General features: G+C 51.5%; 2 protein-coding genes and 1 long non-coding RNA gene across 4 annotated transcripts in view; 2 read left to right on the top strand and 1 right to left on the bottom strand.

The window, feature by feature from the left end:
• Nucleotides 1-9,392, top strand: part of SRRD (SRR1 domain containing) — a 16,480-nt gene extending 7,088 nt beyond the window's left edge. Inside the window, exons 2-7 of the mRNA XM_047088420.1 lie at nt 3,930-3,970; nt 5,558-5,817; nt 5,906-6,004; nt 7,957-8,111; nt 8,551-8,596; nt 8,983-9,392. Coding sequence (XP_046944376.1) covers nt 3,930-3,970; nt 5,558-5,817; nt 5,906-6,004; nt 7,957-8,111; nt 8,551-8,596; nt 8,983-9,204 — 823 coding nt within the window. The 3' untranslated portion in view covers nt 9,205-9,392. The remainder of the gene's footprint in view (nt 1-3,929; nt 3,971-5,557; nt 5,818-5,905; nt 6,005-7,956; nt 8,112-8,550; nt 8,597-8,982) is intronic.
• On the bottom strand, nt 8,856-25,396 carry TFIP11 (tuftelin interacting protein 11). 2 transcript variants are annotated; one of them, XM_047088417.1, is made up of 13 exons: nt 25,312-25,396; nt 23,079-23,296; nt 20,893-21,046; nt 20,428-20,584; nt 18,611-18,738; nt 17,019-17,171; nt 13,975-14,502; nt 13,787-13,893; nt 13,016-13,184; nt 12,433-12,676; nt 11,826-11,968; nt 11,193-11,358; nt 8,856-9,894 (listed from the first exon to the last, which is right to left on the bottom strand). In XM_047088417.1, the coding sequence occupies exons 2-13, from the start codon at nt 23,285-23,287 to the stop codon at nt 9,539-9,541; spliced, it is 2,514 nt and encodes an 837-aa protein (XP_046944373.1). In that variant the 5' UTR covers nt 23,288-23,296; nt 25,312-25,396; the 3' UTR covers nt 8,856-9,538. The 2 variants fall into 2 exon arrangements, with proteins under 2 accessions (XP_046944373.1, XP_046944374.1); XM_047088418.1 differs by having other exon boundaries at nt 17,025-17,171.
• On the top strand, nt 21,607-23,456 carry LOC124518406 (uncharacterized). Its single transcript, XR_006963664.1, has 2 exons — nt 21,607-21,945; nt 22,749-23,456. It is a non-coding gene; the product is annotated as an uncharacterized LOC124518406 (long non-coding RNA).

Below are 25,396 nucleotides of genomic sequence, written 5' to 3'. Positions count from 1 at the left end.
TTTCCCTTTTGACCCCTTTAGGCATTTCTCCCACCTCCAACCCCCTACCTCTGGCAACCACTCATCCGTCCTCTGTATCTGTGAGCCCGGTTTTTTGGTTCTGTTTTTTGTTTTGTTTCGGTGTTTTGTTTTTGTTTTTTAAGATTCCACATGTAAGTTATTTAGAATATTTCTCTTTTTCTGTTTGGTCTGTTTTACTAAGCACAATGACCTCAAGGTCCATCCATATTGCAGATGGAAAGATTTCATTCTTTATTATGGCTGAGTAGTATTCCATTGTGTATATACACCATAGTTTCTTTGTCCATTCATCCATTGATGGACACTTAGGCTGTGTCTATATTTTCATTCATAAATAAGGCTTCAGTGAACATAGAGGTGCATGTACCTTTTCCAGTTAGTGTTTTCATTTTCTTCAGATAAATAGAAGGGGAATTGCTGGATCATATGGTAATTCTATCTTTATTTTATTTTTTAATGTTTATCTGTTTTTGAGAGAGAGAGACAGAGCGTGAGCAGGGGAGGGGCAGAGAGAGAGGGAGACACAGAATCCGAAGCAGGCTCCAGGCTCTGAGCCATCAGCGCAGAGCCCAATGTGGGGCTCGAACTCGTGAACCGTGAGATCATGACCAGAGCCAAAGTTGGACGCTAAACTGAGCCACGCAGGTGCCCCTATTTTTAATTTTTATGAGGAACTTCCTTACACTTTTCCATGGTTGGCTGCACCAATTTACATTCCCACCAACAGCGAATAAGGGTTTTCCTTTTCTCTCCATCTTTGCCAACACTTGTTCTTTCTTGTTTTTTTGAAAATAGCCATCCTAACAGATGTGGTGTGGTATCTCATTGTGGTTTCGATTTGCACTTCCCTTGTGATTCATGATGTTGAGCATCTTTTCACATACTCGTTGACCATCTATATGTCTTCTGTGGAAAAATGTCTATTTGGATCTGCCCATTTCTTAATTAGATTCCTTGGGTTTTCTTGTTACTGAGTTGTAGGAGTTCTTCATATTTTGGGTATTAATCCCTTATCAGATACATGATTTGCAAACGTTTTCCCATACAGTGGGTTGCCTTTTTATTTTGTTGATGGTCTTCTTTGCTCTGCAGAAGCTTTCTGGTTTGATGTAGTCCCACATGTTTATTTTTGCTTTTGTTTTTACTTTTGGTAATCAAATTTTGAAAATCACTACCAAGACCTATGTCAAGCAGCTTTTCCCCTCTGTTTTCTATGAGGAGTTTTATGGTTCCTGGTCTTACATTCAAGTCTTTAATCCATTTTGGGTTAATTTTTGTGTACGTTGTAAAATAGTGGTTTCATTCTTTGCATGTGGCTGTCCAGTTTTCCCAACACCATTTATTAAAGAGGCTGTTCTCTCCCTCTTGTATATTCTTGGCTCCTTTGTCATAGTGTTTGACCCTGTATATTTGGGTTTATTTCTGGGCTTTCTCTTCTGTTCCATTGATCTGTGTGTCTGTTTTAATGCCAATACTATATTGTTTTGATTACTGTAACTTTGTAGTAGAAATCTGAAATCAGGAAGTGTGATGCCTTTAGCTTTGTTTTCCTTTCTCAAGATGGCTCTGGCTATTCAGTCTTTCATGACTCCATACCAATTTGGGGATACTTTTTTCTATTTCTGTGAAAACTGCAATTAGAATTTTGATAGGAATTGCGTTGTGTCTGTAGGTGGCTTTGGGTAGTATAGACATTTTAACACTGTTCTTCCAATGCATGAGCACAGAACATCTTTCTATTTACCTGTGTTTTTGATTTCTTTCCTTAATGTCTTATAGTTTTCAGTATATAGGCTTTCACCTCCTTGGTTAAGTTTATTCCTCGGTGTTTTATTCTTTTTGATGCAATTTCAAATGGGATCACCTTCTAAATTTCTTTTTCTGATAGTTAATTATTAGTGTATAGAAATGGAACAGACTTTTGTGTATTGATATTGTATCCTGCAACTTTACTGAATTCATTTATTAGTTTGAACAGGTTTTGGGGGGGAATCTTTAAGGTTTTCCACATGTCATCTGCAAATAGCGAGTTTTACTTCTTTCCTTTCTTGTTTCGATGCCTTTTATTTGTTTTTCTTGGTAATTGCTCTGGCTGGGATTCTAATTCTATATTGAATAGAAGTAGCAAAAGTGGGTATCTTTATCTTATTCCTGATATTAGAGAAAATAATAACAGCTGAAACTTCTCGCCATTGAATGTGATGTTACGTTGGGCTTGTCACATGTGGCCTTTATTATGTTGAGGTATGTTCCCTCTATACCCACTTTGTTGGGAAATATCCATCATAAATGGATATTAAATTTTGTCAGATTCTTTCCCTGCATTTCTCAACATGATCATATGATTTTTATTCTTCATTTTGTTAATGTGATGTATCATGTTCATTAATTTGCATGTGTGAACTATCCCTGCATCCCTGGAGTAAATCCCGCTTGATCATAGTGTATGATTCTTTTAGCATGTGGGTGAATTTGGTTTGCTAGTATTTTGTTGAGCATTTTTGCATCCAAATTTATCAAAGACAGTGGCCTGTAATTTTTTTTGTAGTGTCCTTGTCTGGTTTTGGCATCAGGGTAATACTGGCCCCAGAAATGAGTTTGGAAGCATTCCCTCTTCTGTTTTTTGGGGTTTTTTGTTTTTGTTTTTTATTTTGGTTAGGGGGAAGCTTGGGAAGGATCAGTATTCATTCTCTGAATGGTAGAATTCACCATTAAAGCCGTCTAGTTCTGGCCTTTTGTCTTTTTGGAAGTTTGAAATTGCCGATTCTTTTGGGTTGTCCAAATTGTTGCTGTGTATTTTCACAGTAGTCCCTTTGATCTTTTGGGTTTTTGTGGTTGTAATATCTCCTCTATCATTTCTGATTTTGAGTCCCCTCTCTCTCTCTTTTGTTCTTGGTGTGTCTAGGTAAAGGTTTGTCGATTTTGTTACTCGTTCAAAAAATCTGCTCTTTTGTTGATCTTTTTTCCTATCTTTTTTTGGAATCTATTTCATTTATTTTTGTTCTGGTCTTTGTTATTTCCTTTCTACTAACTTTGGGCTTTGTTCTTTTTCTAGTTTGTGAGGTGTAACATTTGGTTATTTATTTCAGACTTTTCTAGCTTCTTGAGGTAGGCCTGTATTGCTATAAACTTACCACTTAGAACCATTTTTGCGGCATCCCAAAAATGTTGGTCTGCCTCTAGGTTAAATTCTATTTTGTCTGATATAAGTATAGCTCTCCCAGCTCTCTTCTGGTTTCCACTCGCACAGAACATCTTTTCTGTCTCCTCACTTTCGGTCTGTGTTGTCCTTATGTCCAAAGTGCGTCTTTTGTGAGCATCACATGGATGGGTTGGTGTTTTCAGTCATTGTATATCTTTTGATTGGACAAATTCATCAGTTTGTTTTAGATCACTGTTGACAGTGTTTTGCTCTGGTTTTGCATAAGCTGGTTGACCTGAATAAAGAAAGCCTAGACACTGTTTTTGTCTCTCCTTTTACTTCCACCTTGGAATTAGCTGTGATAAGGCAAAGACTGTTTATTGAGTACCTGCTGCATGCAAGGCACAGTGCTGTGTGTTGACTCATTTGATCCCTTTCATAATCCTGCTTGATAGGTATGATTCTTTTCCCCATCATAGGGGTGAGGAAACTGAAACTCAGAGAGCTTAAACCTGGGCAGCTAGCAACTATTTATGGAGCTCTGCATCTGTGCCAGGCGGTGGTGTGGACTGACCCAGACCAGTCCCTGGGAATTGGGTCGTCCTCCAGCCACCCTTCTGCCCTCTCGGAGTGCCGGCAGTGCTGGTCTGGCTCTGGACATGCACACTGTGAATCCCCGCATCCAGCTCATGGTCAGGAGGAGGGCCACTGGTGGGGGCGGCCTGGAGAAGGTTGGGAGATGACCATGCCTTTTTTTTCTTAACAGGGAGGACCTGCTTCTCTCTGATTTCTGGAGTCTGGCCCTAGGTGGGTACTGCCTGGCGAAGGCTGGGGGTGGTAGGTGTGGGAGGAGAGCCTGAATGTGGGCAAAGGAAGGAACACAGTCCTCATTGGATGATATTTTCTTCACAGAGCGGTGTCCATGCTGGGTTCTCATTCTGACTTCCCACTTATAACCGTGTGCCTTGGCACTTAACTCTGAGCCTCAGTTTTTCTTTGAAAGAGAGGTAACAAAGTACACACCCTGTGGTGTAATTTTGAGGATTAAATGAGGCTATTCAGTTAAGTGCTTGGAACAGTGTTTGCCTGTGCATGGGAGACCATACGTCCAGCTGTCACTGTCATTGTTGAAATGTATACTTAGCGAGCTCTTTTCCCCGACTTTGCAGTGGAGGCTTGTTTTTCCCCACACGGTTGTAACCTCCTCCTCGACAGAATCTGTGGCCATCTGAATATTAACATGTGCGGCAAACATACCAGCAGTGACAGTCTGTATGGAGGGACATTTAGTTATTTTTTCCTTCATTTTTCAGTCATTCTACATAACAGTGCAGGGAGCACCTTTACGCATAAAGCTTTTACCAAATGTAGGGTGATTCTCTTCGGATGTATTCCTGGAAGAGGAATTATGCAGTGAAAAGGCGGTGACTGAGTTGATATCTGTTGTCAAGTTTTTCCAGAACTGCTTTTACCAATCAGTTCCTCACGTGTCCTTTCCCAGCCGGGGGTCTCATTCACAGATCTCTTCACTAAGAAGTGAAAACTGCCGTCTTGCTGTGGAAACATAGGGCCTTTTGTTTTTCGGGTGCAGGTTTGTTCAAGTAAGTTCAGTGCCAGTGAAATGAAAGGAGAGACCAGAGAACCCGCTGCTGTAGGAGAAGATGTAAACAGATTATTTTTTGTTAGACTCAAAAGCCCCAGTCTACCTTTTTTATTCTTTGAACTTTTTTTTTTATTTTTTTTTTTTTTTAAATTTTTTTTTTTTTCCACGTTTTTATTTATTTTTGGGACAGAGAGAGACAGAGCATGAACGGGGGAGGGGCAGAGAGAGAGGGAGACACAGAATCGGAAACAGGCTCCAGGCTCCGAGCCATCAGCCCAGAGCCTGACGCGGGGCTCGAACTCGCGGACCGCGAGATCGTGACCTGGCCGAAGTCGGACGCTTAACCGACTGCGCCACCCAGGCGCCCCTATTCTTTGAACTTTTTACACGATGTTGAGAGCTCTGCTCCTCGGTTCTTTGTTATCATCAAAAAAGTAGGTACTTCAGAGCATAACCCGCACTTACCAGGCACCTCCCACCAAATTAGAATGAGCTCCCATTAGAGCTTTAGGTGGAAACTGTGCCCATAAATGAAACCTATTTTTTGCTGGAGACATCTGTGGGGTTGCAGGCCGTGGGCATGCAGGGACCAGGACAGCCTGTCTGTGTGGGCGGGCGTGGCCGCATGCCCCAGGCATGTTTGGGAGCGAGGCCTGCAGCCTTCTTTCTGAGGAGCTGAAGCCTTTACTGGCCTCCTTTTCTCCCTGGGGCTGTGGCCTCGCGTGGATGGTTGGGTTCACGGGGCCAGAGCATGCATGCCCTCTGACTGTGTTCCGGGCCTGCTCTTTCAGAAACCATCAACTGCTGTCTGACGAAACATCTGGAACAACTGAAGGCCCCAGTGGGGACTCTCTCGGAAGTCTTTGGAAACCTGCATCTCGACTCCTCGCCAGATGAGTCGGATGCGGCCCCCGGCTGCCTCCCAGGAGAGACCCTGGTGCCGGGAACCTGCCGTCTGAAGTGTGTATGCTATGGCCTTGGGAACTTTGCCACCTGCGTCATGGCTAGAAACCAGCTAACGTTTTTGCTTCTCTTCCTGGAAAAGTGCCAGGTAAAGTTTTGGATTCTTCTTTATCGCCCCTCCGCTGGTCTCGCACACGGATCTTCGGGTTGACGGGACTCATTCTTCCCTCCTGCAGATTCCCAGAAGGCACTGCTGGGTGTACGACCCTGTGTTTAGCCAACTAGAAATTGCAGTTCTGAATAGCCTTGGTGTGATTGTCCTCAGTGAGAACGAGGTGAGTGGGGGCGGGGAAGGGGGGGGGCTGTGTAACTGACGGGACCCTGGGCTGTGCCATGTGGACACCCTCGCTCCGAGACAGCAGTCATCCCTTCCCACCACACACTTGCTTTCCCAGTGCCTGGAACGTGTGACCCGTCAGTACCCGCATTGTGGCCTACGTGGTACCCATCACAGAAAAATAAATCGTACAAGTGGCGTGAACTGAAACCTGTTATATTTGCAAAATTCCTTTTATTTCTTTTGAGGGAGTATAAGAAGGGGAGGGGCGGAGAGAGAGACAGAACGAACAAGAACCAAGCAGGCTCTGCACCAGCAGCACGGAGCCCAGTGCAGGGCTCGAACCCACGAATTGTGGGATCGTACCTGAGCCGAAAGCAACAGTCGAGGCTTAACTGACTGAGCCAGCCAGGCGCCCCTGTTTGCAAAATTCTTGTGAGAATTGTGTGTCCAGGGACTATGGTAATTTACTAAATTGGTATTTACTGTGGGATGAAAAAATGAAGGGCTACAGTCTCGGTGCCTCCAATGAGGGCCTCCTGGTTGGAATGTACTGTCCTAGGGGAGGGTATGGAAGGGGACAGAATAGCTCTCTCTGAACCTGTAGCCATCACACCCGTAGCGTCTGGCTGGGTGGCGGGTAGACACTGTGCCCTGCATGCCCTAAATAGTTGGCATGTGAAATTTCTGAGCCCTGGAAGACAGACAGTCCTTTCCTAGGCAGAGGGCAGAAGCCAGCATACAGGCACAGACTTCCTCAAGTAGTTTTGCCTTGTTTGGGGGATTGTAGACAGAATAATACTGATTCCTGCGTTCCAAAACAGCCATCTCCTTGCTTTTTACGAAACTCAAAAGCTAGGCCCAGCTGAGAGAAGAGAATCCTTTGCCGGTGTTGGCGAGGCCCTGAAACGCTGCCGCTCCCTTCACCCCATCTTTTCTGAGTGCCTGCCCCGTGCTGGGCGAGATCTGGGGGGAGGCCAAGATAAATGCAGGCCTGGTCTTCAGGGAGCCCGTGGTCCCATCAAGGCGTGTGGCCTGTAACCAGTAAACGGCGAGCAAAACAGTGAGGGGGAGCCACCACGTGCTGGAGCTGAGAGGGGAAGGCACCCCGCGCCGGCTGGAGGGAGTCCTGGGTCAGAGCCGAGCCGGGACCGGAGGTCCACCGGGTGTCTGCTGGAGGGACCGAGGCAGGGGTACAGGCCGCCTGTGCAGAGCGGCTGTTGGGGAGCCACTGCCCATTCGTGAACACAAGGGAGAAGAGAACGGAGCGCAGAGGCCCAGGGGAGGCAGGCCCAGGCAGCAGGGGGAGGGCCTGTGTCCCTGCCGCGGGTCTGGCTATGGAGCCACGGTTCTCAAAGAGGGGACAGTTGTATCCCCCAGGGGACAGCTGGAAAGGACCGACTGTGATAGGGGTCTGCAGAAAGGGACACAGGAGGCCTGGAGTTCACCAAGCACAGTCCACGGGCACAGTAACCGTTGCCCTCCATCCTGCCCTTGCTGTCACGGACCCAAAGGCCCCTCTGCGGACCCAGAGCTGCGATCACAGGACACACATTTATTCAGTCGACACAGGTTCTTTCTGGACATCGCGATTTCCAGACTTGTAGCCCCATGTCGCTGTATAAGTTTCAGTCGTGCTACGTTAGGACAGAAGCGTTCCAGAGAGGGGGGCATCTGTTTCCAGGGGATAGGTTCACCTGCCTTCTCCACAGCTCACTGTTCTTTCCGGCGAGGCTGACACAACCTGGAATACGGGTTGAAGGCGTCCGGGGTGATCGGATACACGTGTCCGTTGTGAAGCGACTCCAGCGAGGTTCGTTAACACGCGTGTCCACTCACACTCGTACGCTTTTATTTACTTTGTGGTGAGAACGCTCAGCTCGGTCCTCCCCTCCCCCTCCCCTCGTGCTCAGAGTGGAGGGGTTTACACTGTGTGTGTGGCGCCCCCAGGAGGGAAGACGCAGCGTGTGGGGCGAGCCCACTGTCTTTTACATGCCCCACTGCGGGACGGCCCTGTACAACAACCTTCTGTGGAGCAACTGGTCGGTAGACGCCCTTTCCAAGATGGTCGTCATCGGGAACAGCTTCAGGGGCCTTGAGGAAAGGTGAGCGGGGAACGGGGACGTGCCCGTTCCTGACGGACCCGCAAGCGGGAGACGTTACCATGACTCTCGTGCCCAGAGACACTTTCCCGTAGGAACCTGGACGGGCTCAGAGGGGGGCGTAAACCCCGAGTCGGGCTGCGGCACGAGTTAAGGAGTCTTTTGCCAAGATTCCCTCCCTTCCCTTATGACGGACAAGTTTCCGAAAGTGGGGGAAACCGACCTCTCCCACAGCTGCTCACACCTACACACACCCGGGTGTCCACCGCCACGTCTCCCTTGATGAAATGGGGGGGGGGGGGGGCTCACGCTTTCTCTGATTACTGCACCTGTTCCACAGTCCCCCTCCTTTTTAAAACGTTTGTTGCCTTTAAGCCGCCTTGCTTTTCTGTAATACGCTCTCATTCCTCCTAGTCGTGACATTGTTTTCTTTAACTTCTAGGTTGCTGGCAAGGATTCTGCAGAAAAATTATACCTACGTCGCAAAGGTATCTAAACAAAGGGGCGGGGATGGGAAAGGGTGTGGGACCAGACCGCTTCTCCCTTCCTGTGAAGAACTCTGCCTGGACGTGCGTGGGAGGACACTGACGAGGGGCTCACGGAGGGCGCGGTGAAGGTACTGCGCCCGCTGAGCTTTCTCCGTCGCTCTGTGTCGCAGAAAGCGATGACCTGCCCTTCGTTCTCAGTATCGAGCCCTACATACTCACTGCCCTTGGACCTTCCAGTTCATCACCAAAAGCACTTGAGTTAAAATATCCTAGTCCTTTAATTTTTTTTAAGGTAACATGGGGTGACTAACAGATCACACACAGGAGCGTGGGGTTTACCGTGACCGTCCGGTTTGTACATTTTACATCTGAATGTTCCTGCTCAGGTTTTGCAGGGACTGGAGGAGCTTGGGCTGCCGGAGACGCCACAGTACGCAGACGTATTCAACGACACCTCCGTCCACTGGTTCCCTGTACAGAAGTTAGAACAGCTCCCCATGGACACGTGGGCATTTCGGGAAGAACCAGACTATGGGGACTGTGAGGACCTTGAAATCATCAGGAACAAGACAAGAGGTCCTTCGGCTGCTGACCTGAAGTCGCCATGACACGGTGCCAGCCGAGGAAGAAGCAGCTGCCCCCGGGGAGGACGGGGGAGGCTCCACGGAGGGAGTGCCGACAGCCCCCTTCTTTGCAGTGGGCCAGATTGCAGAGCACTGGGAATATTCCATTCGGTTCTCCCCCTTAGACGAGGATGTGCTGTGGAAGGGCTCGGCATAAAGATGCACCTCCTGAGCGTTGTGTCTTATGTCCTTTGCTGGCAACCTGACCCGATAGGGAATACTCCGGGATGGAGAGTAAGTACTCTTTCAAGGCCGGTTTCAAACACTGTTTATTCATAACCACGTCCGTCTCCAGTGCACGTGTCCAGCCTGCTGCCCTCTACTTGGCCATGTCAATCAGGCTCTGCAGGGAGGTGGGCACCCAGGTCTTCTCGCCCTGGACGAACACCACCCCGCGGTCGATGTAGATGACGATGCGGCCAAACGTGTAGAGCTGCTTCCCTTCGTGTCGCTTCCCGATGACCGGCATGAAGACGATGTTGTGCTCCTCGGCCTTGGTCTCAATGAGGTCCTTGAAGTTCATGGGCACGGAGCTGGCGGCCACGCCGATGCCCCTCTGGGCCATGTTCTCAGCCTCCCGTCGCTCCTGCATGGCCTCGTACTGGAAGTCCTTCCTCCGCTCCGTGTGGGTGAGGTAGGCGATGTTCTCCCGTGCCCCGGGCTGCATGTAGGCACCTGGGAGACAGGGGAGGGGAGGGGGGGAGTGAGGACAGGTGTTGTGACCCACAGGGAAATGGAGACTGCTTTGGCAAAACCTGCCTGTGACTCCGTGAAGGGCGGTGGGGCCTTGGGGGCACAGAGAACTGAGATGGACACTAAGCACCTTCCGGGAAGCTCAGGCAGCTGTCCGCCGCCACAAAAAAACTGGAATGATGTGTAATAACCAGAGAGATGCTGAACATAAAATACCACAAGAGATTCATCCTCCCAGGGCCGGAAACCTTGACAGCACACGGCCTAGCCTAGTTCTATTTTTAATGTCTCCATACAGGCCCGGCCCCGGAAGGATTCAGAATGCAACTGGGGAGCCGAAACAGCTGCTGAAGGACAGCACGGGGCCACAAATGCCCAGTGCCGAGGGGTGTGGATGGGAACAGCTCTGGGAGGTGGCCTGGGCCCGGGGTGGCTGAGGAAGAGTTTCTAGAGAGGGTGGAAAAGGGAACGGCCCCCTGAAGGACCTGGGTAAGTAGAGAGCACAGAAGTACACCCACCTCATTAAACAGAACGTATAACCTACGAACTCGATTTTCATGGAACAGACTCAGTCAAAGGATTAAAGGCTCAGGAAATAGAAACTACAACCCTAGCTGTCACTCTGGCTGGGTAACCTTGAACAAGCTCTCGGCCCTGAGGAGCTTATCTGGGAGGCAGCGCTGGCCTGGGTACTCCGGTGGCCTTCACATGGAGACTCGAGCACACTGACACAGGACAGACTGACTTGGTCGGGAGCTGGGGACAGATATCAAGTGGACAAGCACCTGCCTGCTGCGAAGACAGCAGAGACCCCGCCCGCAAAGTGCGACACGCACACTGTAGCTCACTCGATCCCTGAAGTGCGCATTAGGACTGTTTCACAAGGAAACAAAATGGGCCAGGCGGGCTTAGCAACTGCTAGGTGTCAGGCTGTGCTCCGGCTCCTGGTCGGGGGGCCATCACGCCTGAACAGCACACACAGCTATTCACGGAGGCATGCTGGCGAACGTGAAAAGCCACACGGCAGTGATCACGAAGGTGGCCCCAGAGGTAGGCCCCCTACAGTGAATCCAGCCACAGTCAGACTCGGGTCAGGGGCAGATGCCCCTCCCAGTCCCGGGAGAGCTGGGCAGCGTGTGCTGGCTAACTGTGTAACCGGGTCTGCTGGGCAAGTGTCCGCGTTGGAGCGGGCCGCCCACAGGGACTTGATTCCGTGTCATTTACGTGATCAGAAGCACGGCGCTCAGGGCCAGGATGTCCCAAGCGGACTCTCCACTCACCGACGTTGGAGGACACTGCCCTGTTCATGATATCGAGCGCTTCGTTGAATTTGTCCTTGACGGATGGGTGTGCCAGCACTTGATCTGAGAACATGGACTTCCAACCCAGGTACCACTTGGTGATCTCCTCATAATTTGGGCTGTTACTAAGCCAAGAGCACAGCACCTGCCAAAAAGACAACAGGAACCATGCATCCATAAGGCAGAACTTCAAAGGGACCTTTTACTTTTGTTCTGATTGTGGTCCTGCAAGCTGGTGACACTTGTAGGGGTTTCTAGGGGCTGAACAGTCTGGCATTTAGAGCGTGGAACTTGGAGTCAGCTTGGCAGCTAAGTGCTTTGAACGTAAACTCCCTGAGCTGCATCCGCCCGTCTAAACAAGACGCCAGTCCCTACCCCCGAGTTTCTGTGTGAGGAGTGGAGGTGACGCACATCAAGTGCCTTGCATCTGGCACATGACAAGCGTCCAATAAATGGTGGTCGATATTACTGCTTATTTATGTTACATATCACAGCTCTGTTATCTGACAGTTGTCCAAGGATCAAGCTCCTAGTCAGACCTCGGCAGAAAACTGAGTGAAGCCTCTCTGCCTCCAGCCCATCCCTCAGAAGACACAGCAAAGCAGGGTGTACCTGAAGCCACTTGGGGAAGAAGTGCTTTTCGAGAAGCCCCACCAGGCTGGAGACGGAGATCATTCCTTCCCAGTCGATGACCCAGTAAAAAGCATCCATGTGCTGCTGGTGAGGGTTAATGACTAATTCCCCAAGACACATCCCTGCAAAAGAAGCCCGGTCTTTAAGGGAAAGCCACGGAAGCACAAAGGGCAAACTCTCCAGCGGACAACGCTGGTCGTTAATCCATTTCTATACATCAATCCCAAGCTCTTGATAGGGCAACTCTTAAAAACCATTTTCCTCTATAACCCAGAACTACTGTATATTTAAAATCAAACACCACAAAAAAAAAAGGCAGAACGCCAACGTTTCTCATGTCACCAGAAGCCCAAACGAGACCAGTTAGGAACCAGGAGGCACGGGGACTCTGATGTCCCTGATGCCAGAAGAACCCTGGGCACGTTTATATCCCAGCTCTTTGCACGAAGCGGCACTCGTGGTGAGCAGCACCATGTGCCGGGCTTTCTACGGAGCTCCAAGAGCGGGTCTTACAGGCACTTACAGGGCTGGCCACAGACACGGTGCCACGGCCGCTGGACCTAACGCACCTTCCCCGTGTGCTCACCCAGCTTGGGCACTATGTTCTTGACCATGAATGCCTCCCAGGAGCCGGGGGTGAAGACGTCTTTCCAGGGCTGGAGGATGAGCTTGGCCGAGGAGTCGCTGGGGTGCCACTTCTGCAGGGCGCTGGACAGCTTGCTGCGGATGGGGGAGTAGAGCGGCTCCAGGCGCGCCTGCATGAGGGGCAGCCACGGGTGGACCCACGAGTGGATGGGCACGGTGTCCGTCAGCGGGTTCCAGTTTTCCACCTGCGGGAGCAGTTCACGATGCGCTGTGCGGTCAGTGGCACGGAGGCCGAGTGCTCCCCTGGCCAAGGCCCACAGGCCCCTCTGCATGACCAAACTAACACCCACACAACTGCGAGAGGTCTCACAAATGGCACAAATTCTAATTAGAGAAACCAAAGAGATGAATTCCCTGCTAGGGGACTCTGGGGGAGAAGTGCCGACAAAAGGGCCCGAGTTGCCCACAGGACAGCAGCTGTGTCAGCAGATTCTGTCAATCCCAGGCCCTCCGACAGCACTGAGGGACTGGAGAGGTGCCCCTGGTCCCTGCCGACGGCTGCCCCCCACAGCTCTGGGCCCTACCTCCTTCTGCAGCTTGGGGAAGATGAGCTGGTCCAGTATGTTATCTAAGATCCACACGGGAATAATGTGCACCCAGCTGTCCAAGAAGTCCACCATCGGGTCACAGTTCCTCGGCTGCCATTGAGTGACGATATTTCGAACAAATGGCATCCAGACTTCCCATATCAGCCTGCGGGGGAAAGGCGAGGGCTGGATGGCGGCACCGATGGGGTTTCAAAGCAGACAAAGTCCACCGCCAGCAGCCCTCCAGAATAAGAAAGAAAGCGGCACGGACGTCCAGGCACAGCAAACCACCAGGCCAGCCCCCAGACTGCCCGGACCTGCGCCTGCCTCCCCCTTGCCCTGCCAGCCGCCTGCTCACCCCCCAGGCCTGTCTCCCCGGCAGAGCTCACCTGCTCGGCAGCGATGCTGCGGGGACATAAGGGTCCCCTCTCCAGGGACTGCAGGCCTTCCCACCTGGAGCTCTGACGCCTCACCTCTCGGGTCACAGCTTCAACGTCCCTCCTCTCAGAAACCTCCACCTCCAACTACTCCCGGCCCCCAAGGAGGCATGTGTCCCGGCTTTATTTGTCTGCTTCCTCACCCCCACCTACCTCTCCCATTCCCCGCACACTGAGGCTGGCCGCCACCTGGCACAGCACGGCCCTGACAGGTGACAAGCACGGTGTGAGCGAGCGGACTCCTGGAACGGGGCCGGCACGCGTGGAGGAGGCGGTAGAGGCCAGTGCCTGCCTTCCCCAGTGGGATCGTCCCCCCGCCTGTGCCCAGTACCTGTGAAAGGCGTCCGCCGAGAGGTCCTGCCCACCGTGAGATAAGAGCTGGTCGTTCTCCAGGAGGCTCTTCCACCTGGAGATGACCTCCGTGCCGTACGCGCAGTCCTAGGGAGAGATGCAGCCGTCAGCCGAGCTCCCTGCCCCGTGCGGCCCTTCCAGGCCGGGCCCATCCTGCCAGCCACTCACCTTGAGCGGGTCCCACTCCTTAAAGTACTCCTTCACGAGCGGGTAGACGATGGCCACAGCCAGGTCCACACGGTCGGACATCCGGTACTCCTCGTAGTACTTGTCCTGCAGGGTCTCGAAGACGCGGGCGCACTCATCCAGGGTGAGGGGGTCGCCGCAGGCGGGCTGCATGCGTCGCTCGCACTCCTCCACCATCTCCAGGACCTTGCTGAGGTTGGCGATGACCCGCTCCTCGTGCTCCAGGACCTCCGACATCTTCTCCAGCTCGTGCGACAGGTTGACCACCATGTCGCGCTCGTACTGCAGCTGCCGGTCACTCTGGATGATCTCCTGCTCCGTGAGGTCGATGAGCAGCTGCAGGTTGTGCTCCAGCTCGGGCAGCGCGAAGCCCGGCGCCTTGGCCTCTTTGCCGGGCGGCGGCGGCGGCTGGGACTGCGGCGGCAGCCCGTCGTCGGGGACGCTGTGCTTGTGGCTGATCTGGCTGTAGCTGTAGTAGACCTTCTGCTCCCGGCCGGTCATGTCGATGACCTGGGGGAATGCGGCAGGGGGGACCCGGGTCAAGGCTCACCATCGCTGCCCTGGGACAGTGCGCGCCAGGCCGGGCGAGGGCAGGGCGCCGGGGCAGGTGCTCACGAACCACACGCTACGGCACGGCCGGGAGGGCCGTGTTTCCCACAGCGGAGCCCCTGCCGCACAGACAGAAGCACCGCGCACAACCAGCAGTTCCAGACTCGGTCCCTCTGGACAAGACGGACGAGGCTTTTCCGTCTAGGAAAAGCCGTGAAACTGGAGTGCAGACGACTCAGCTGAGGTGAAAATCTATTGCCACGCGTAGTAGAGGCTGTACTGATCAAAGCGGGTAATAAAACACGTATGACCAAAACATCACACTTGCTGTAAGAAAAATGCATACTTAGGCAGACAGATCTAGAAGGACGTGCATCAAGATGTTAAAACTAGTCGCCTATAGGAAGGAAGGAAAAGAATAGTTTTGCCTCTATTTTCTAATTGTCTAGAAGGTACCACACACTGGTCCGTAATAATACAAAAGTTGTATTTTGATTTGAAAACAAAACAAAACGTCAAAAAAAGTTACCGCACCAAGGCAACCTAGGTGAGCATTTTGAGAAAACAGGGGAAACTGGTCTATACTGGAATATAAACCGTACTGAAACACAGTGACCCATCAGCACTTGAAGTAACAGTACGACCCAAGAACCATGTGCATTAGAATCAGCTGGAGAAAAATGAACAGAGTTCTCATGCCCTGCCTCGATCCACCGACTCCAAATCTCCGACGAGAACCCACACATTGGCATTTCTTACCAGTCCTCCCCGCCCACAGCTGGCGCACGACGCCCTGACATTTGAGAACCCCACGCGGTGACACACACAATCTGTCCTACGCCAAACTGCACCAGACAACTGTCACCACCCTCGTTCTCTGGCTACTCGGGAGTAACAGGAAACCCAGGACTGGATGCACGGAACAGCGGCTGAAAATTCCATCCATTTTTACAACTGAAAATACTCCAGTGCTGGTATGCCCTGAGGACTCTGTCCTGCGCTCCCAGTCAGAGCGGGCTCGTGCACCCTTTCCAGTAGTCGGGGGCCTTAGAAAGCTTCCTATGTTTAACCTGGCGACTGTACTTCTAAGGATCTATCCTTACAAAACGTCCAAAACAAAGACAAGACTTGACACAAACCGGCCAGCCCGAACCGAGCCAGGAAAAAGCTGAAGGTCTAGGACAGAGGTAGGACCAAGTGGCCTAGTACTTCATTGTCTGGAATCACACACTCACTAAACGCGACGTTCATGCCAGGTTTTCCATAACGGAAATGTTTGGCTTTTTTTTTTTCAATATATGAAATTTATTGTCAAATTGGTTTCCATACAACACCCAGTGCTCATCCCAAAAGGTGCCCTCCTCAATACCCATCCCCCACCCTCCCCTCCCTCCCACCCCTCATCAACCCTCAGTTTGTTCTCAGTTGTTTTTTTTTTTTTTAATTTTTTTTTTCAATGTTTATTTATTTTTGGGACAGAGAGAGACAGAGCATGAACGGGGGAGGGGCAGAGAGAGAGGGAGACACAGAATCGGAAACAGGCTCCAGGCTCTGAGCCATCAGCCCAGAGCCTGACGCGGGGCTCGAACTCACAGAGTGCGAGATCGTGACCTGGCTGAAGTCGGACGCTTAACCGACTGCGCCACCCAGGCGCCCCTGTTCTCAGTTTTTAAGAGTCTCTTATGCTTTGGCTCTCTCCCAGTCTAACCTCTTTTTTTTTATTTTTCCTTCCCCTCCCCCATGGGTTTCTGTCAAGTTTCTCAGGATCCACATAAGAGTGAAACCATATGGTATCTGTCTTTCTCTGTATGGCTTATTTCACTTAGCATCACACTCTCCAGTTCCATCCACGTGGCTACAAAGGGCCATATTTCGTTCTTTCTCATTGCCGTGTAGTACTCCATTGTGTATATAAACCACTGCTAGGGGGGCGCCTGGGTGGCGCAGTCGGTTGGGCGTCCGACTTCAGCCAGGTCACGATCTCGCGGTCCGTGAGTTCGAGCCCCGCGTCAGGCTCTGGGCTGATGGCTCAGAGCCTGGAGCCTGTTTCCCATTCTGTGTCTCCCTCTCTCTCTGCCCCTCCGCCGTTCATGCTCTGTCTCTCTGTGTCCCCAAAAAATAAATAAACGTTGAAAAAAAAAAAAAAATTTTAAACCACTGCTAGGAATTTACCCAAGGGATACAGGAGTGCTGATGCATAGGGGCACTTGTACCCCAATGTTTATAGCAGCACTCTCAACAATAGCCAAATTACGGAAATGTTTTTAAGTTCACAGACCGGGCACTTCAGAGAGAAGTGGTTTTGCACCACTGCCGCGTAACGAAGAGCGCCCAGCGCGGGGCACACGCTACCGCCAAGCGATAACGAACAGAACAAAGCAAGCCCAGAAGACCCCATGGGATCCGAGAGAACGTTGGGTGATTGACTTGATGCGGGTGTGGCAGTGTTTCCCAGCGCCCCCCTCCCCGCCCCGTACCTTGACCTGAGAAAGCTCCTTCTGGGGGGCAGCGAGCTTCTTGCTGATCCTGCCCTTGGCTTTCAGCTCCTCCACCGTCTTGTAAGAGTATTTGGGCTTCTTCTTGCTTCCGCTGGGGTCTTTCCTCCACTGGCTCAGCTCCTTCTGAAACTCCTGAAGCAGGGGGAGGCGGCCAGTGACACAAGGCAGGCCGCTTTTCACAGCAGGCAAGGTGACTGAGACCGTTTGCAGACACTCACTAGGCACGGTCTCAGACGTACCAAGGTTCTGCGCCAAGCGGCGTGCCTGAGGGACACTACAACCATCTCCTGACACGCCCCTGACGCTCAGCCCCTCGTAGAAGCAAGAAGGTTCAGAAAGCTGGTACTCCAGACACCCAGGCAACGGCCACCCCCACTGCGGGCAGGCACTACGCTACTTTTAAATTCACCTCACGTGAAACTTAAACAACAACATACGGGATTTAAGGACCCAAAACCTTGGTTCTAATCTAAGATGAGGGCAAATCAGCAGGTCCCTAAGTCTTAAGGCCAAGACACCTTCTGTAAGCCAGGTTTGCAAGCCTCTTCCACAGAAGGCCTACAGTAGATAGAGAAGGAAGCGCGGTCGGGGGGAGTAGAGTCCAGCTCACCGAAGTGGGTTTTGTGCGTGTCCTTCTTTGTTTCTTACACTGGTTTAAAACTTGTACTCGTTTTTTCCCAAAAATGTCTGGACCTCTACTCCAGGAAAACCAAAGATCAGGCACTACTGGGCCAGGTCGATGGCAACAACCGCCCGGACCTGAGTAGAAACTACCTCTCTAGACAGCGAGGCCCTGGCCTGTCCACCTCACGCCTGGCTCGCCTACTCGCTTCTGCTGCACACCTTCCAACGTCTCCCGCCTCAGCAAAAGGAGAGGGTCAGCGACAAGAGCAGTGACAATACGAGGCTCTGCAGCATCCCACTGTCCCTCATAAACGCAAAGGGGAAAAACGGTGTCGAGACAGCCGGCCCCTTGGGGGCCAGAGCAGAGCGACCCCCAGCTCACAGCTGGCTCCCCGCGACACTGGAGACGAAAGCCCGGCACCTACAAGTGGCCTTTGGGGCCGGTGCCGTGACCCGCCCGGTCGATCTGCGTCGTCCCCTCCCTGCTCCGTGTGCTGCCTTCCCACCACAGCCCCCTCCGCGGCCTCTCCGCCACCAGGCTCGGAGACGCGTGCTCGGTGGCCTCTGGCCTCACGACTGGCCCCACACTCGCTGCCTTCTCCTGCCGGGAATCCACTGAAGCCTCTCCTCCCTGACAGGCCTTCCCTGACCGCCCTACCTAAGTATGTCACCCCTCCACAGCCCCCCACTCCCCACCTCACCTCCTACTCTGACCCTTCTCAGCACCTACCGCTCTCAGCAACCACACCACAGCTGCTTGTTGACTGTGTCTGGGCACCAGGTTCTAAGCCGTTCCTCGTGGAGGAACCTCCGGCCTCCAGCACAGCGTGACACGTCACATGTGCAACAGACATCTGAAGGCCGACTGAATGAGCGAGCGAGTGAGCGAGCGACAGTGGGAAACAGCACAGACACCCCCCCGCCCGTGACCCCTGACTTCTGGTTACCTCTTCCGCTTCTTCTTCTGAGTCAACCACGGGGAAGTCTTGCAGGGACTGAGTGGTACGCTCAGAGCCGTAAGCGCCCACGGCACCTTTGCCCTTTCTCTGTCTGGCTTCGATTGGATTAATGATACCTGACAGATTTCAGCAAAAGATAAAAAGATTTCAGATGGTCACAGAGATTCCTGTATTCGAACAAGGCACTCAGTGAAACCACCCTTCCTCAGTCCTGACACAGAATAACACAGTCCAGGAGGGAGGGCTCTTCTCTGCCCCTGGAACCCTGTCCGAGTCCCCTGTGATGTGAAATTTCTAAGCATTTATGGTACAAGAGGATGCAGACATCAGCGTATCGATGTCCTAAATACAGATTTTCGTATCTGCTTTGGATTTGTCTTTTTGAGATACTGGGAGAAAAAAGAACTATTCACATGTAACTGGGAACTCTGCAGTACTAAATTCTACACTTTCCTTGGAAGAAGGTTCCGGTAAGGAAAGTGAATTATTCGCAGAATATACTGACTGAATGAGGCGAGGTGAAGCAGTTCAGTAGGAGACCCCGTCCGTTTCCTGGGTAGCTCCTGTCTCCTGGACTTTGCTTGCTTTATAGCACGCGTAAGCCTTGGAAATAACCATTTTCCTCTAAGAGTCAACAGACGGGACTACTGCACTTCAGTGAAAACTGCCCAGCCTCCCCTTCAGCTAGTACTGCTGAAATCTCAAGTCAGACCTTATTCTCCTTCCGGGTCACCACTGCCAGCTCCGTGAGATTCACGACTTTTCCTCCAGCTAACGCTGGGTGAAACCTGAACAGCTACGCGGGAGTAGAGCCTGGACTCTTAGAGACTATTACTGTTTTCGTCCAGTTGCTGTCTGCTCACGGGAAACAGGACAAGGAGAGAGAAAGCAGGTTCCTGCAGGAAGAACCCAAGTGCTTGGCTTGTGCGGCTTTGATGTCAAGGAGACAGGGACATGTGAGAGGAGCTATCTGGACGGGGCTGGGGCCTGGGGACAGGAGGCAGGGCTGCTGAGCGCAGACAGAGGGCCCCACGTGGGATTTGCTCAGCCAAGTTTACAGCCACACAAGGGCGCATAAAAAAGCTACACAAAAGGGCACCTGGGTGGCTCAGCCGGTTAAGTGTCTGACTCTTGATTTTGGTTCAGGTCATGATCTCATGGTTCGTGATCTCAAGCCCTGCATCAGGCTCTGCGCTGCTAGTGCGGTGCCTGCTTGGGATTCTCTCTCCCTCTCTCCACCCCTCCCTCCCTCACGTGCTCTCAAAATAAATAAACTTTAAAATAGCAAAAAAGTTTGGGCCTACAACCCAATCCTCTAAACTCTTTATCTTAAAAAAAAAAAAAAAAAAAGCTACACACAATGTTTTATGGATATTCCTGGACTACAAACTCCTATGCCTCCAGGGCCCAGGAAAGCTGACATAAAGTAAGGGGTATCGGGACCAAAGACCACAGGGGGTGGAGACTGCTTCCCCGAGGCCACGAGCACTGTCTGTGGCAGCTAAAACCAATTCCTGCCAGACAAAGTCAAAAATGTCAGGTAAAATTATCTTATTTGTAAATGCTGGCAACAGGCTCAGTCTTAAAGAAGCACCGGTCAGGCCGCAAAGAAGCCTCTCTGAGCCTCTTCCTCCTGCTCAGACAAGCTTCCGTTTGGGTCTGAGAAAGCAGACAGCCGAGGAGCACCAGCCGAGGAGACAGCCGTCAGGTGCCAGCGGGCCAGGCCGCAGACTCCACGGACTCGGAGAGGAGAAAAAGCAAACCTCGCCTCCGTCCCTCAAGACTACAGGGTGCCCGCACCCTACCTTGTGCATTCTTCCCGAGCCCCCTTCCAGGGACGTAGCCCATCTTCTGCAGAAGCTTCTGTCCAATTCCCTTGGTGTGTCTTTCCCAGCTGCCAAAATCCATGAAAGACTTGGTTCCTCCTGCAAAGCCTTTCTGGCTGGGTTTAAAATTGCCACCCTGAGGAGGAAAAAAAAACAAAACCAAAGCTTAGTTGACAGGGAAAAAAAAAGAAAAATCTAAGAAAGCTTACTCGGACGATGGGGAAATGGCCTGGCAGTCAGAGCATTATAAAAAGTGTCACACAAACCAAAACCAGATCTGTGACGTGCGTCAGGAGAGCAAAGAGCCCGCGCTGCCCACGTCACACCTCGCAGAAACCTGCCGCCACGAGGAGAAACCCACACAAGCCCCCCGCCCGCAGATGCCTGGCCGCATGACCTTCCGAGGATGTTACTAAGGTCACAAGCCTGAAGCAAAGATGCTACCGTCTTTAACTTCTTGGGTCCGAAATCCTTAGGAAAGTCATCCTGCTTAACAGGCTTCTCCTCGTCATCGGAATCTTCCAGCTCCGCCTCCTCTGCTGCCCCTTTCTTGAGGCCGGCGCTGATGAAGTTGACTGGCGCGGAGTAGTCTCGGGCCCTGCAGGCAAACACAAGGCCCCCAGGGGGCTGTCAAGAACCTTCCGTAGCCATCCCTTGTAGAAACTGTGCTGGCCAGGGAACCCCTTAGGGTGGACCTCCAGGGATCGTTTTAAAAGAGCAATACATTCACTTATACCCAAAGGGCCCCAGATCCTGTAATCACAATAACATTATTACCTGATGGGTTCAAGTCAACTCTGCGGCTGGTTATCGATGTCAGTGTAAGGGTGATTAAAAATGCAAAGTATCATCTTATACAGCATGTGTATCAGTTACGTCTTTGTAAAAGTGAAAGGAAAAAATGCAAAATATGATATAACACAACTTCCTTCTACATTTTTTTAAAATGCTTATTTTTGAGAGAGAGAGTGAGAGAGAGAATCTCAAGCAGGCTCCGCTCTGTCAGCAAGAACCTGATGCAGGGCCCGAACTCATGAACTGTGAGATCGTGACCTGAGCCGAGGTCGTGAGTCGGAAGCTTAACCGACTGTGCCACCCAGGCGCCCCTCCTTTTACATTTTTGAAAATTAAGCTATTTTAAAAACCATGTGTCTTGGAGGCTATTTCAAAAACAAAAACCAAACAAGAAAAATTCTAATAAAAAATCATCAAACACAGTAAAAGAAATTCTATGAATGGAAAGTATATTAACAATTATATCAAACTCTGAGAAGAAGTTCACGTTCATTACATTCATTTGTATGTGAAAACTAAAGTAATAACGAAGAAACCAACTCCGTGAGATGGCGAGTATCGATGCCGACCATGACTGTCACAAGGACAGTACTTACAGTGTCATAAACATCAGCTCCCTTTATAAGATGACCAGCCTAGTCACTGCACAACCCCGTGGCAGTAACAGAACTGAGAGGATTCTTTTCTAGAAGATGCAGTCAGGTAAGAGCCCAAACTCAGGAGGGAGGCCCAGATTCCCAAAGCCTGGCTGTGTGATCATGGCCTCAGTTTCTTAATGTGGAAAATGGGATGGTAACAACGGTACCCTTCTCACAGGTAAATGATACCAACCATGTAAAAAGCACAGAACAAGTAAAGTGCCAACAGATGTTGGCTATTTGGCTACCATCATCTTATGGTTATGTAATCCTTGACCTCTGAGCCATCTGTCATCCACTTTTAGATTTCTTGCCAGATGAGAAGGGGCTGTACCGATCTCCATACTCTTTCCCCCCAGGCTCCCCAGACCGTGTGAAACAGGCACAGTCTCAAAGGGCCAGAGCCTACAGGCCACAGTCGAGGCCAAAGAGACAAACCCATACTGGCTACACACGCCGGTCAGGCGACTCGTGGCCAGTGCCCACGTGACTTCACGTTGAGGCGGAAGACTGTCAGCCTGAGTCCTCATCTCCCCGCCACCACGCCTGCAGGGACCCAGTCTCGGCCCCACACATCTCCACCTTCCACTGGGGCCCCGGGCCAACTTTGCACACCAAAAGGTCTCCTCCAAACATAAGCGCGCCCACGTCAGCCACTCACTGTCTCAGACCCGGGGGCCTCTTCTCAAGCTATGCTCCCACCTGCAAAAGCTTCCATACCTCGTAGACACCTGGTGCTTCCCCTCAACGGCCTCTGTATCCTCATGCCATCACCCTTCATATATGCTCAAGGGTCACCTCTCTAGAGACCTCTTCCCTCGCCTCCCAGAACAGATCAAACATCCTCTCAAACGTACTCTCTCTCAGGTCCGAAGTCAGTCACAGACTTGCACTGTGTGAGTCGTCAGTCACCGCCTGTCTCCATGCTCTGGTGTCTGAGCTCTCAGAAGGCAAGGAATGGACCTGCGGCCCAAGACCCGCTACATATAATTGCTCACTGAACACCTGCCGATGGTTCAGTCAGCAGAGAACCGCCCTCCAGCCCAAAGAGGAAGCTGGGCCTCCCCGGCTGATGCTGCAGCTCCAGGACTCAGGAAGGCCAGGAGAGAAGTCTGTTTAGTGGTTATCCCCCCAACTCCCTCTCCATCTTCCCCCACTTCCCTAAAGCAACGGAAAGCAGCCCCACGCGCCCAGTACCGTTTGCCTCCAAAGCTGGGCCTCTCTTCATCCGAGTCTCGCTCTGCCCACACTCCGTATGTGGCCTCTTCCTTGGTCTGCCAGTGGCGCTGCCGGTTGGGATTGAATTCATTCTGGAGATCCCAGTCGGTGATCTCAAAGTTCTCCCGCTCGTCCTCGTCATCATCCATGTGGCCTTCGCCGTCCCGGTACAAGTGGGACAGCGACATGGCCGGTCACTGAAGGAAGGGATAAGAAAGGCACGTGGAGTTTGTGGTGAGTTCTGGAAGCGGCAGCAGGCTTCCCTGAGTCCCCGCTCCTTGCTCCCTTTGAACGTCCTCCAAACACAAAGCTTGTTAAAATCGTCGCTACAATTCAATAAAGCAGACATTAAAAACATATTTTAGGAAATGATCCGTATTTAAACAAGCAGGACAAAAGGCTCCTCAAAGACCAGTCCCAACGATGTATGTGATTCTTAAGCATCTATTTCTCTGTCCTAGTCAATGTCATAAAACATACTCACATATATAGAAACCACATAAAAATACCTACGTATGTAACTCTATTTATTATTGCCTCAGAACCTGGGTGGACATCTTCTGGGATCCCAGATTATTTTGTTGTTGCTGCTGTTGAGGAAAGTTGTATCTGGACCCTTGGCGGTCCCAGGAGTGATTGTTTTTAGAACATGCTTTCTGAACTATATTACTTGGTGAGACCCTAAAACTTAGATTTCCTCCCAAAACATGAACCTCTTCTGAAGGCAGTAGTAATTATAAACACTACCTTAACAGACATCTGTGTACTGCAACAGAGAATTCAACTCCTGAGAGCTGGATGATGAGATTCAGCTGTCTCTTTCTCATAAAATTATTTTCTTTGGAGTTTATTTATTTATTCTGAGAGGGGAGGGAGGGGCACACAGAGACAGGGAGAGAGTGAGGATCCCAAGCAGGCTCTGAGCTCTCCCCGCAGAACCTGTCGGGGGGGGGGGGGGGGCTCGCAACTCCGGAAGCGGTGTTCAAACTCCGAAACCGTGAGGTCAATATCTGAGCTGAACTCAAGAGCCGGACCCTTAGGACTCTTACCCCTTAGGACCCTTAGTCGACTGAGCCACCCAGGCGCCCCACATCTCTTCCTTAAATGGATTAATTACTACTGCACCAAGCTTTACAATGCCTTGTAAGGCAGATTAAACAAGACAGTGCTTAAAAAACACTTAGCTCAGAATAAAAAACGCTCAAGGAATAATAGCTGTTACAGTAGCTCCATGATTAGCTTCATCATCATTACTATTACGGGATTAGGGAAGGAACCTAACAAACTGCTAAAATCACAGCCTGAGTTCAAATCCCAGCTCTGCCAGGTACTCCGTGAGTGTGTGAGTATCAAATACACACGAAGTGCCAAGCATGGTGCGCTGCATGGTATACATTCAATCTGTGACAGCAACTGGGATTCTTACCAACCAGTTGCTTGCTGCAAGCAGCCCTCAGGGACAAGGAGTTCACTACTTCTGGTCGCTTCTGTGACAGAGTTCTCCCTGCTTGGGGTGCCTGGGTGGCTCAGTCGGTTTAAGCCTCCGACTTTGGCTCAGATCATGATCTCACCGTTCATGGGTTCGAGCCCCGGGTCGGGCTCTGTGCTGACAGCTGGGAGCCTAGAGCTTGCTTGGGATTTTGCGTCTCCATCTCTCTCTGCCCCTCCCCCGCTCTCTCTCTCAAAAATAAACATTCAAAGATTAAAAAAAAAAAAACCCACAAAGTTCTCCCTGCTTACTCTACTCACTGGCACACTGCTTGGGTGCAGCTGGTCCCAACCTCAGCCAGCAGTGTAAAGAAGGGAAATGCTGTCAGGGGAGGTAGGGAGTCCCAGACACACGGGAGTCAGTAATATCGCTGCTTCCCGGGGCAAGAAGCAAAGGACTGTTAGGAGTTACAGAGCCTTTGGCAGGTACCAAGTACTTGCCGGACGCTTCGAGCCGATAATCTAACGTAAGCAATCAAGTCACCTCTACGAGACACGTACTGTTGGCGTCCCCACCCTTCCGATAAGAGAAAGGAGACGCAGGGACGTCGGACAACTTGCCCCAGGTTCCACGCTGGCAGGGCTCCAAAGCAGGTGGGCTTGAAGCCAGGCCTCCGGCGGGGCTCGGTCCCTAACCTGCTCAGTGGGTCCCTCGCGCACACTCCCACTGGCGGGGACCCCCCCCCCCGCTCCCCGTCCCCTCCTTCGCCCCGGCCCCACGCACCTCTCCCGGGTCCCGCCGGCCAAAACCAGATACCGGCTCCGGGTGAGCTGCGCGCCACTACAGCAGCCGGAATCCGGATGCGCCC

This window comes from Lynx rufus, unplaced genomic scaffold (genome assembly GCF_022079265.1).
Source record: "Lynx rufus isolate CCGP_SWC_20201006 ecotype Redwood Valley unplaced genomic scaffold, mLynRuf1.p SCAF_24, whole genome shotgun sequence".
Taxonomy (NCBI): domain Eukaryota; kingdom Metazoa; phylum Chordata; class Mammalia; order Carnivora; family Felidae; genus Lynx; species Lynx rufus.
The sequence above is the reverse complement of the archived record's forward strand: the minus strand, read 5'-3'. Positions and strand labels throughout refer to the sequence as shown.

Coding starts and splice junctions, on each gene's coding strand:
- TFIP11 (XM_047088417.1), bottom strand. CDS start 23,287: ATGTCGCTGTCCCACTTGTACCGGGACGGCGAAGGCCACATGGATGAT. Junction 18,739..20,427: donor GCTCGGGAAGAATGCACAAG/GTAGGGTGCGGG, acceptor GAAATCTGTCAG/GTATCATTAATCCAATCGAA. Junction 13,185..13,786: donor TCGGCGGACGCCTTTCACAG/GTACTGGGCACA, acceptor TTTCCCCCGCAG/GCTGATATGGGAAGTCTGGA.